This window comes from Frieseomelitta varia, unplaced genomic scaffold (assembly GCF_011392965.1).
Source record: "Frieseomelitta varia isolate USP_RPSP 00005682 unplaced genomic scaffold, Fvar_1.2 scaffold_957, whole genome shotgun sequence".
Taxonomy (NCBI): domain Eukaryota; kingdom Metazoa; phylum Arthropoda; class Insecta; order Hymenoptera; family Apidae; genus Frieseomelitta; species Frieseomelitta varia.
In genome coordinates this window covers 59405-72401 of record NW_025110764.1, presented here as the reverse complement: position 1 = coordinate 72401, position 12997 = coordinate 59405, and the positions used below count along the sequence as shown (strand labels likewise).

The window sequence follows — 12997 nt, the reverse complement described above, 5'->3', positions numbered from 1 at the left end:
TCTTTTTTTTCTTCTTCTTTCTTCTTGTTACTTCTCGTTTCGTATCTTACATTTGCTCTCTTTGTTTCTTTGTATATCTTACATTTAGTCCGTTCTTTCTTTCTTCCTCCTTGTTTTAATTAAATTGTCCCTACACGCAGCAAATTTTCTCCGAGGCCACTCTCTTTCTAAGAAGAGGTGAAGATCTTCTCTCGTACGTGTGTCTCCAAGCGCGACGTTGAAACAGGGATCTCTCGCCGCTTAAAGAAAAAGACCAATTGCGCCAACGTCCTCGTAAAAAGCGAACTTTCCCCGCGCGCGTCGACTTTCCAAATCAAAATCCCGCAACTTACCATCTTCGAACTTCCGCCGCGAAGTATTGGAATTAATACTAGAACTACCGACGAACAAAACATTTCAAAATGACTGGTTTTTAATATTGTTAGAGCCCAATATATAATGATAGAATATTTTCACTTTTATTGATTTATTACTTTCTTACAGAGGAATTCCATGTTATGTAGTACATATCTGGTATTAATTAATTTTGTATTATTATTAATTTAAAAACGTTGTACAAAACGAGGAAATTGGTTAATTCGGTTGCGTTATGCAGTTTGTCGGTTATGCCTTTTGCACTTTGACAAGTACCAGTCATTTTGGTATAAGTAGCAAAAAGGTATAAATACAAAGTTATTTTCATTTCAAATAAAAATAAATAAATAAATGAATAAAATTAATTATATTAATATTATTCCTCTAGTTATTGTTGCAAAGGTCAATACATCATTGCGAATAAAAAGTATAACATAAAATGGGAATTTTAAGATAAAATTGTCATTTTGACCGGCACTGGTACAAGTAGCCATGATACAAAGTTACATTCATTTCGAATAAATAAAAATAAATAAATAAATAAAATTCATTATATTATTTCTCTACTTATTGTTGCAAAGGTCAATACATCATTGCGGGTAAAAAATGTAACATGAAATGAAAATTTTAAGCTAAAATTGTCATTTTGACTGGCACTGGTACAAGTAGCCATGATACAAAGTTACTTTCATTTCGAATAAATAAAAATAAATAAATAAATAAAATTCATTATATTATTTCTCTACTTATTGTTGCAAAGGTCAATACATCATTGCGGGTAAAAAATGTAACATGAAATGAGAATTTTAAGATAAAATTGTCATTTTGACCGGCACTGGTACAAGTAGCCATGATACAAAGTTACTTTCATTTCGAATAAATAAAAATAAATAAATAAATAAAATTCATTATATTATTTCTCTACTTATTGTTGCAAAGGTCAATACATCATTGCGGGTAAAAAATGTAACATGAAATGAGAATTTTAAGATAAAATTGTCATTTTGACTGGCACTGGTACAAGTAGCCATGATACATAGTTATTTTCATTTCGAATAAATAAAAATAAATAAATAAATAAAATTCATTATATTATTTCTCTACTTATTGTTGCAAAGGTCAATACATCATTGCGGGTAAAAAATGTAACATGAAATGAGAATTTTAAGATAAAATTGTCATTTTGACTGGCACTGGTACAAGTAGCCATGATACATAGTTATTTTCATTTCGAATAAATAAAAATAAATAAATAAATAAAATTCATTATATTATTTCTCTACTTATTGTTGCAAAGGTCAATACATCATTGCGGGTAAAAAATGTAACATGAAATGAGAATTTTAAGATAAAATTGTCATTTTGACTGACACTGGTACAAGTAGCCATGATACATAGTTATTTTCATTTCGAATAAATAAAAATAAATAAATAAATAAAATTCATTATATTATTTCTCTACTTATTGTTGCAAAGGTCAATACATCATTGCGGGTAAAAAATGTAACATGAAATGAGAATTTTAAGATAAAATTGTCATTTTGACCGGCACTGGTACAAGTAGCCATGATACAAAGTTACTTTCATTTCGAATAAATAAAAATAAATAAATAAATAAAATTCATTATATTATTTCTCTACTTATTGTTGCAAAGGTCAATACATCATTGCTGGTAAAAAATGTAACATGAAGTGAGAATTTTAAGATAAAATTGTCACTTTGACTGGCGTGGTGGTTCCAGTGTTAAGTTGAAAGATGAACAAGTAAAAATAAAATTGTAAAACCGAAGGTATACTCGCTGGAGGAGTCGAAAGTGGAAAGGAACTGAAGGTACTGATCCATCGAGATGAAACGACCGCCCATCGCGCTACGGTGGGTGGCCGTAAATATGTCAGCGTGGATTAAATGAGCTACCAGTCCCGCGTGGGACGGCCTGATTATTGGGTCAGCCGTTCCCCGATTTCCGGCAAGTTAACGCGTCGCGTAAACTTCGCCGCGATACAATGAAATTCTAATTGCGGCCTTAACGCCGCTCGAGGGTGTCGTATCTCGTACAAACGATCCGCGGGAAACCGGTGCCGTGAATTCGAACGCGTGGAATTACTTCCGGCCGAATCCTCTTTCCTCTCGTCGCCTTGTACACCTTGTTTTGCCTTTCTCGCCGAGCGCGGCAACTGCCCGGTATTTCTTTTGTTTTGAACTTGCTGAAATCTTGATTACCTTGGCGAAGGTAAAGAAAGAGGGAGAGGGAAAGAGAAATTGTTTCAGCCAATCTGCTGATTGGATCGTCGGCGAAAGTTTTCTTTCAGGTGCACTCTTGAACCCCTGGTTGTCTCGTTTTACTGTTTATCCAGTCGAATGTAGCATAAACGGGTCGGTTCTCCAACTGGTGTGTTCGGGACAGTATACATATATACACGCTTCATTTTGAATAGATTCGCTGTGGACGTAAATCTTTGTGCTCCGGGGCTTGTAAAAAAATACATGAGCCTCCTTCGGGGATCTGCTTCTTTCTTTCCATCGTTTTCCTGATCGTTCAATTCACTGGAAAATGTCTTTCCTTCTTTTTGTTTCTTTTTTTTTTTTTTTTATTTATTTATTTGTTCGTTTGTTTATTCGGATCGAGTGAAATGTTGCATCGACGATCGACGAGACGATGATTCCCTGTGAGATAATTAAATTAACTCAATTGCCGGGGAAATTGCGACTGAATTGAACTGAAAGTTTACAATGAACCGCGACAGTGAAATTTCGCTAATCAGACTGATTCGAAACTACAATGCAGCGTACAGTACAGAAAGTATAGCGTAGTATAGCGTACAATACAGAAAAATATTCGAGGCGCGGTACTTTCAACGATATTTAATAAAACAATTTTTTTAATCATCACCGCAAGAAGAACGCAACAACGTCCGCAAATTAACAACTCTGCCAATTAAATTTCCAAATTTTCCCGCGGAAACAGCACGCGGGATTTATTCATCCGCGGAACAACAACTCTTTCTGCAATTTTCTCTATTTCAATGACGAACGATCGTTTTCACCGTTCCCTCTCTTTCATTTGCTCCGCAGACAAGCCGGTGGTCAAGGTGATAATGGAGCCGGAAACGCCGGTGAACGAGGCGGACCGGCAAAACGTCTCGCTGACCTGCGAGGTTGTTACTGGAAATCCGGCAAGCCTGACCGCCGTCCGATGGTACTTGGACGGGGACCTGCTGAAAGAACTTCCGGATTGCACGAGAAACAGCAGCGCGACCACCACGACCACCGAGGAATCTTTAATTTTCTGCGATATCGATCCGAGCAAGCTGCTGCTGGAAGCGGTGGGTCGTTCCTTTCACGGCAACTACTCTTGCGAGGGTAGAAACGACGCTGGCTGGGGACCACTTTCACCGAGTGCACCTGTCATGGTCCATTGTGAGAGCGCCCCCCCTTCCCCCTTTTAATTTTTAATTCCCCCGATCCGATCCATTTGCCCGTTCGTTCCATACGAATCCCGAGCCATCAGGCCTCTGCTCGCTGTTTGCGCGAATTTGTCCACCTCCATTCGTATCGCCCGAGATTTATTTGCCTGACACGGCAAAAAAGTTCTCCCGGATGTCGAAGAATCTCCTTGTAGTTTCCTTACGATTATCTACTCTTCTCTTTCTGTTTTTCCTTTTTTTTTTTTTAAATAATTTTTCGTTCAGAAAAAGATTCGAATTTTTCTTTCTCTGGATCTAGCCAAATCATTAACGAGTGCTCTGATCGAAATTTAAACAGTGATGTGTCTCTAATAAAAATTCATCGTCCCTTCAGTTTTTGAGAACAGAGGTTTGTCAGTTGGAATTTTAAACGTTTTCGACACCTTCAGAAATTTGGGGAAGAGTAAACATACATATACATATATAGTAATATAGTACATATGTATATAGTAATAATCCCAAAAGCTGAACCATGTAAATTCTAGCACTTCTAACATCCTTTTTTCACACTGTTTACAATCTGTCTCGTAATAATCCTAAAAAGCTTAAAATTATTCTATCCTTTTTTCCAACAAAATGCACGCTGAACTGATCCGCAATAGAAAGAAAAAGAAACTTAGAACAGCGAGGATTTTCGTCGCGACTAAATGTTGCATCTTGTTATGCGATAGACAAACCTGGCCCAGCATCGATCTCGTACGAACCGAAGCAGGTAATAAAGAAACGCCCGTTAACGATCACGTGCTTCGTACTGGATCCAGGACGTCCGAAAGTAGTTGGCTTCAAATGGTTGCGAGGCCTCCACAGACTCCCGGATGAAAACAACGCGACCCTAACCATCGAGTCGGTTAATTTGGAAACCGAGGCGAACTTCACTTGTCTGGCTTACAACGAAGCCGGCGACGGCGACCCGGCTACCACGTTTATCGACGTGTCTGGTGAGTTGCAAAGTTACTCGAAAAACTTTCTAATCCACCGTCAAATAAATCTGTCGTCCGTCTTTCCCCTTGACGTTCGTTCCGCAGTTCGAGATTCGTTCGTGCGCCACCGAGCGGGGCGAGATAGGAAGCGTTAAATCTTTCAGAATTTCGGAAATGTGGTGGTGAAATTGGTGGCGAGTCACATCACCAGGGATTCCCCTAGATTTTCTATTCCCGGTGTATTTGATGGAATCGTGAAGAAACAGTTGATCTTTTACATTTCCATGAATATATTAAGAAAGGCAGGAATTTTTTTGAATTTACCGAGGCAATTAAAATTTGTAAAAGTGTGTTTTGTGTTGAAAAAAAAGAGAGGGAGAGAGAATTTTTGAAACAAGTTTTTTAACAAATTTTGTTGAATTTTATTGTATATTTTCCCTGCGTATTTTCTGTATTTTCTGTCGATTATAATTTAATCTATTGAAATATGTAATTAAGAATTTGAATAACATATGTTTTTAGTATATTTTTTATAAATGTCAATACTTTGTAACAAGTAACTAAATATAATTCTATTTATGTATTTTTTAATTTTATATGTCTGTAAAAATCGTTATCAATTCGACCAAAGGATGCAAGGAAGTCAGTTAATTTCGTCTTCTGTGAATTTTCATATTTTTCCATTCTTTTAACTTATAGTTGACGGTATACTAAGCACAAAGTATACAACTATGTATGGATCATAAATTTTTATATAGCTCCGTAAGCAGTTCTTGTAAAATTTGCATGTCAAAAGGAATAATTCTCGTACTACACACACACATGTCTGACACTAGGCTGACCGTTTCTACTTAAGTTCTACTCTCGCTCATTCTGTCGCATTCTGCCTTTCCCAGAGGTTTTAATTCTATGTTTGCTCAACATTCCATTAATAAATAAAAATCATACAAATTACTCGATGACGTGAAAATTATTTTTTAAACAAAAAGAATTTTGTAGAAAAAGAAAGAAGAAATAAGAAGCTCTCAACGTTCAAAATGGTCAAGATATCATAATCCGTGCGTGAAAAAATCATATAAAGACATAAATGAAACACGTTATTCTTGCAGAACGAAAAAAAAAAAAAAGAAAAACTAAACTTACATAAAAGGGTAGAAATGGGGTTTCGTAGTTTTCATGCTATATCTGAATCAACGTTTCGTATCTTAAGAACTGTGTAAACTTGCCTTTCTCCCCTCTATTTCCTCTTGTTTCTCGTTTTCATTTCTTCTTCTTTTTCCTTTATATTTAATTCGTACACGTACGCCAGCAACATGCATTGCGTTATATTTGCCAGCACGTTTTGCATAGTATTCCCGAGACATAATGGACGCGTATTTCGTATGAAAACATCGGAACGATAGTAATGCTACAACACTTTGCTGAGTTTCAGAGAAGAACCAACAGCAACTAATCGCTCGACGAATGTTCACGCTCGAGTTCAACGTTTCTCCACGTCAGCTCTTCCTTTCCTTTTTTCCAATTGCAAGATAGATTACACAGAACCCGCAGCCTATAACATCCGATAAATTGAAATAATAATTCGATTAACGTTTCGTCCGGAAAATTATCAAAGCATTTCACCGTGTAATGTCAACGTGTGACTGTGATTGTCTCTTGTATATTCCTTCATTGTAACCCCTTGCGCTGGCAACTGATTGCGGACCATAACGAGTGACCAAACCGTATAAAATAATTCGTCGCTTGCTCTCTGACCTCGTCGGTGTGTTATCAACGGAGAAGAAATTAGAAAGAAATAACAAATTTATTATTATACTGAAATATATTTAAAATAGAGAAGATATTGCAATATTTTGGGATAAAAAATTCTCAACTTAATTATTTCCAAACAAACTACAAACTACAACTCGCTACAGCTCGCTAATCTCTCTCTTTCTGGCTTCTTCGAGGCTCAGTTCTTCGCGATTCACAATTCCGCATTCACACGCCAGTCGTTTCGATCACCTCGGGTCAGAAAATTCCGCGTCGTGTCGCAACCAACCGTATCTCGCACTCTCGTTAACAATGCTCCGGGTTCCGGCCTGTTTCGAGAACTGGTTCAACTTGTTCTTCGATTGTCAATAGCGGCGCCAGCGTTTATCAAGAAGCTTCTCCCTTACAACGGCTTCGTGTACAACGCGCCGAACGTTAGCCTGATGTGCTGGGTGGAGTGCGCCCCGATGTGCAATATCTCGTGGCTGAAGGACGGCGTGCCGATGAACTTCGCGAAAACGAACCGATACTACCTGTCGAACGTTTATCATCCGCCTGATCCGCGAACGAACGACTTCGAGAGCATCCAGTCGACCCTGGTGTGGAACCTAACCGCCTGGCCGAGCGGCCAGCTGAATCGCGTCGAGGACAACGTCAGATTCACCTGCGAGAGCAGCAGCAACAGCATCGGCCCCGGGGTGAAGAGCAGCACTCAGTTCAACGTGGAATGTGAGTTCGTTGGATGTTTCGGCGATTTTTAGATCGTAGATCATTGTTGTTGTCGGCAGGATTTTGGAAATTTGGTTTCAATGATAATTCGATTAAATCGGATTAAACTGAAAATGCCAGAATTAATAGTTAATAAATATGCGCGGTGATATTCGACTGAGAATTGAGGATCGTGATTGACGTTAGAACTATCGACAATTGAAGCGTAAAGATTGTATCAATGAAAAAACTCGTGTATTTTAAAGACTGTAACGTGTATTACGTGTATTATAAAGATTGTAATGTGTATTATGAAGATTGTCCAAATCATACTTGGACAAATAACGTTGTGAGTTCTGCGGAATTACATTCGGAAGAAATTATAAATCGGTAGTTCTAACTTCGATCGCGAGAATTTCTACAACTGGCAATTTTAACACTTTTGCAAGAAGGAAAAGATTCGTGAAAGATTAAAAAATAACATTGCAACTCTATCGATTTGAATTGAAGCCCGACAACTTTGAACATCTTGTTTTCAGCCTAAGGAAAATCCTCAAAAACGTGTATGGAGTTCACAAAATCGAATAATAGAAAAAAAAAACAGACGTTTGATTTATGAAAGAAAAATATAGCTTCCAGTCCAAATGTAGTCGCGCAGCTTCGAGTACACGTGAATTTATTGTCGTTCCTCTTTTCTCTTTCCACGCGGCAGTCCCGCCGGAGAACATGACGATATCAAAGAAAATGATAAACGTGACGGTGGACACGATACCGGAAACGGTGACCTGCAACGCGAGAGCGCAGCCGGAGCCAACCTATCGTTGGTTTCGGGAAGGTTCCTGGTCGGACACCATCATCTACGGCCGTGTTCTCGACCTGAAGATAGCGGTGCCACGGCGCAGCAACGGGACATACTACTGCGAGGCGTCGAATCGCCACGGCAGCCGTAACATCTCCATGATCATGAATGTTCAATGTAAGTAAAGAAACATCCGGACGCGGCGCGAGCATCCAAGTCATCTCGAGTGACGTTCAAATATTGAAAAAGATTTGTATTCTCAAATGTTTGGCCTTGAGTGTTTCTCAAGGAGGAGCTGGCAGGATAGACTTGCTTCTCTACTTCTTCAAATATTTCTCTACTTCGTTTTCTCTGCTTCTCTTCTCTTTTTTTTTTAATAATTTTATTTATGAAAAGAGACGACGATTCTTTGTATCAGTAGTACACTAGTGCTCGTTTAAGCGTCACTATCTCTACCATCACTAATTCTTACGATTGGCACTATCTCACTCTATATATAGAGCTAACGTAACACGCGAAATTTGACACTTGCACGATACAAAACGAGTGATATATCTCGGTATAATTTGCGTCCTCTTTCGGTCGCGACTGCAGACGCTTAAGTGGGCTGTAGTTTGAAATGGAGGTGTTTGAAGTGGTTGGAGTAGAGGGAGGGAGCGTAGCTTGAAAATATATAATTTAATTAGAGATGCGTTTAGTTAGAAACGAAATGACCAGTTGGTGAATTATTGACTAACTGGAAGAGCTGCTTCACTTTTCAATAAATTCCAGTAAACCAACACTCGACATGTTTTCGAAACGCGCTACATATTTCATATTTCTTTCTCTTCCAATGAATATAATTTGAACGTGCAACTCTCATTTCCAATTTCAATTATTTCCAATAATTTTTGCCACGGGAATAAAATTACTGGCGAGAGATAAAAAAAATTGTTCGAATTGCCAAAAATGTATAAAGGTTCTGTGAAAAATTACAGACTGATCGTTCTGATCACTTTGACGAATCTTAAAGCTAAAGTTACAGTGGTAAGTCTATAAAATTTCTCAGACATATTAAAAAATACTCAGTCTAAGTTAACCTGATTTATTCGATGAAAATTACAGACTGATCGTTCCGATCACTTTGACGAATCTTAAAGTTAAAGTCACAGTGGTAAATCTATAAAATTTCTCAGACATATTAGAAAATAATCATTCTAAATTAACCTGATGGTTTCCACGTTGAAATCACAGTAATAAGTATGTAAAATTCATATAAATTAATTAAAAATTAAATTACAATTAATTATTTATTTAAAAAAATAAATTGAATTAATTAAAATTAATTAAGTTAAATTAAAAGAGTTTCTATAATTCTAGCTATAATTGAAACTGCCTCTATTGTATCGAAAATCTTCCGAAAAATCCCGAGAAATTGACAATTATACTCGTTCACAATCTCCAATAAATCTTCGAAATTTCTTTGAAAACAAAACAAAAAAAAGAAATAAACTTAAGGCAAGGGAGATTTGATAAATTTTTATAGAAAGTTACAAATTGTTCATTCCAATCTATTTCGATCGTTCCAACATGAAAAGGAAAAAACCATCTTGGCTAACTGCTGCTGCTGCCATCCAGTGAAATCATTAGCGGAAAACAATGATTAAATGCTCGTTTAAGACGCGCGCGCGTCCGAGCGACGCGGATGTATTCGAGCAAAACCGAGGTAAGTTAATGTGACTTTCTTCCTGTGCAGTTAAGCCAGAATGTCACGTGGAAAGGGAACGAATAGACGGAGAGGATTACGTGGTGTGCTCGGCGACGGCCAATCCGAAGGAGACCGATTTCGTTTGGTCGTTGAAGAGTGACAATGACACGCTGGAGCAGATCGCCGAGACGCGCAATGGGAAGAGCTACATCCGCCTCGATACGTCGGTAACCAATTTCCGGACGTACGTTTGCGTTGCTAACAATTCGATCGGCCACTCGAATCCCTGCGATCGCGACGTACCAGGTACGTACTTAATATCCTTTCTTCGTTTCCGCTTCGGTGAGTCGATGGTACTGTGGAGGCAAGCAACAGGCATCAAAGAGGCTAAATTCGATTAAATGAAACGTGACGATATATTTTAAAACGAGTTATTTCGCCATTTCATCGTTTCCGACATTCGTTACATTTATGATGACGTTGCTGTGTCATTTGGTTCGGACGATAATATATAAAGCCAAAACTGATATACACAAGTGTGGATAACTTGTCTCGTGCCGTGTTTAAGCTCGAGTAAATTAGAAGCATTGAGAGAGAAAAGAATAAAAATGTTACTGATAATGATATGAAACAATTGTGACTTCGGCAATGACTTAATAGTAGAAATAAATTTTGACGCCGTTCGTGGTTGAACGTTGTCAAAATTGATCAACTTCGTTTTCGAAAAGTCAAGCGTCGAAATTTATCAGAAAAACAAAACAAGAACTAACTTCCGCCTGGCTTGTATAATGAAAATCTTGCAGCACGCGAGTCAGTCGAAAATATTTCCCGACGAAATTTTTTTTCATCCCTCGGTTACACGCGAAAGGTTCTCGAATAGCCGCGTTTAATTGAAATAACAGCGTTTTTTTAATGACGAGGATCTGGTACGGCGGTTTGATGACGCACGGTTTTGAAAACATCGCGATTTAATTACGAAACGGGACTCCACTCGAAACCGCCGCGAGCATTTACGGGCGAACGAATTCCTTCTGCACAGTCATTTTTTCCTCTCCGTGATATCAACATTGCCATCGTGGCTCTTCTATTATGTCGTCTGGCTGTAATTCGTTTTGCCCGAGACCAGCAGGGATCTGAAAGCCGTGGCGAGATTAAGAAAGTCGTGGACCATTCGAAAACATAGAAAGAAACACACCGGCCAAGTACTTCGTGCGTTTACCTCTCGTTTAAACCTCTTAGGTTTACAAATCCTCTTGCTGGAGGATTTCCAGTTTCGAGGAAACACATCCCCGTCGATCGCGTTTCTAATAAATTCAAACGATCACGCCAACAAATTTCTTTAGCGAAAGTTTTTGGTTTCTAATTTTTTTCAACAGGACTGACCACATCTTTAACAAATTGATTCGCAAATTAATTGACGGCGTAATTTTAAAAGAAACGTGATTCTTTTAGACACAGAAAGGGAATGAGATGATTAAAATTGAAAAGGAATTCTTTTTTTATTTTTTTTATACGAATGGAGTCGTTTTCAAATAAATTATATATCCCGTGAAAGAAATTTTAAACGGCTCGCTGCACAACTTGCAGCACTTTTGTATTCCGGAGGTAAAAGTGCATTGCAAAGTTGCAGAAGCGAGATTACTTTCTTGCCAGCGTTGCTAAATATTCATAGAGAGACACTTTACATTTTTTGCGAAAATCTTTCAGGGATTAAAATTATTTTCATATCATTATTTTCATATTCCGAAGTAAAGAAATGGATGGTAGACGCGCTCGAAATTAAAACATTGGCATCGTCTAATAATCCAGTAAAAATTCTTTAGTCAAATTTCGAAAACTCTGAAATTTTATTTTGTTTGCAAATAATGGATTGTTTGCTTTGGTTTCCAATGTTTATTTACATTTTTCAATCAAAATAAACAGACCAATGTTGGTAAACAAAGCGAAATTTCAAGGTTTTCGAAACTCCGATAGCAAATTTTCGAAAATTTTTCAAAACAAAGTGTGTTTATACAAAAAAATGTAATTAAACATTGCAAACCATAATAAACAATCAAGAAATGTAAATAAACATTGGAAACCAAAATAAACGGACCATTGTTTGCAAACAAAGCGAAATTTCAAAGTTTTCGAAACTCCGATTGCAAATTTTCGAAAATTTTTCAAAACAAAGAGTGTTTATACCAAAAAAATGTAAATAAACATTGGAAACCATAATAAACAATCAAAAAAGTGTAAATAAACATTGGAAACAAAAATAAACAGACCAATGTTTGCAAACAAAGCGAAATTTCAAAGTTTTCGAAACTCCGATTGCAAATTTTCGAAAATTTTTCAAAACAAAGTGTGCTTATACCAAAAAAATGTAAATAAACATTGGGAACCATAATGAACAATCAAAAAAAATTTAAATAATCATTGGAAATCAAAATAAACAGACCAATGTTTGCAAACAAAGCGAAATTTCAAAGTTTTCGAAATTCCGATTGCAAATTTTCGAAAATTTTTCAAAACAAAGTGTGTTTACATCAAAAAAATGTAAACAAACATTGGGAACCATAATAAACAATCAAAAAAATGTAAATAAACATTGGAAATCAAAATAAACAGACCAATGTTTGCAAACAAAGCGAAATTTCAAATTTTTCGAAATTTCGGTTCCAAGTGTACTTACCTATACTTACCCAGTATCCATGAATTATCCTTAAGTGTTAGAAACGATTTTATAATAATTCACTTAGAACTAAGTTAACATACAAATACTTACCCATACTTACCCAATATGAACTGATTATACGTGTTGTAGAAAATTTCATTGCACAATGAACCCATCATTTAATAAACTCCAGCAATTGAAATATTTCAATACAACAGTCGAATTTAATATTTTACATGCAACAATAATTTGCAATCGGGATTTCGAAAACGAAAATTTCGCTTTGCTTGCAAATATTGGTCTATTTATTTTTGTTTCCAATGTTTATTTACACTTTCTTGATTGTTTATTATGGTTTCCAATGTTTATTTACATTTTTTTGAATAAACACACTTTGTTTCGAAAAATTTTCAAACATTTCAAATCGGAATTTCGAAAACTTTGAAATTTCGCTTTGTTTGCAAACATTGGTCTGTTTATTTTGGTTCCCAGTGTTTATTTANCACACTTTGTTTTGAAAAATTTTCGAAAATTTGCAATCGGAGTTTCGAAAACCTAGAAATTTCGCTTTGTTTGCAAACAATGGTCTGTTCATTTTGGTTCCCAATGTTTATTTACATTTTTTTGATTGTTTATTATGTTTCGCAATGTTTATT

General features: G+C 36.7%; 1 protein-coding gene across 1 annotated transcript in view; it reads left to right on the top strand.

Moving 5' to 3' along the window:
- Positions 1 to 12997, top strand: part of LOC122538079 — a 126089-nt gene that overhangs the window by 58733 nt on the left and 54359 nt on the right. Inside the window, exons 9-13 of the mRNA XM_043671835.1 lie at positions 3428 to 3772; positions 4491 to 4757; positions 6864 to 7220; positions 7912 to 8175; positions 9734 to 9991. Coding sequence (XP_043527770.1) covers positions 3428 to 3772; positions 4491 to 4757; positions 6864 to 7220; positions 7912 to 8175; positions 9734 to 9991 — 1491 coding nt within the window. The remainder of the gene's footprint in view (positions 1 to 3427; positions 3773 to 4490; positions 4758 to 6863; positions 7221 to 7911; positions 8176 to 9733; positions 9992 to 12997) is intronic.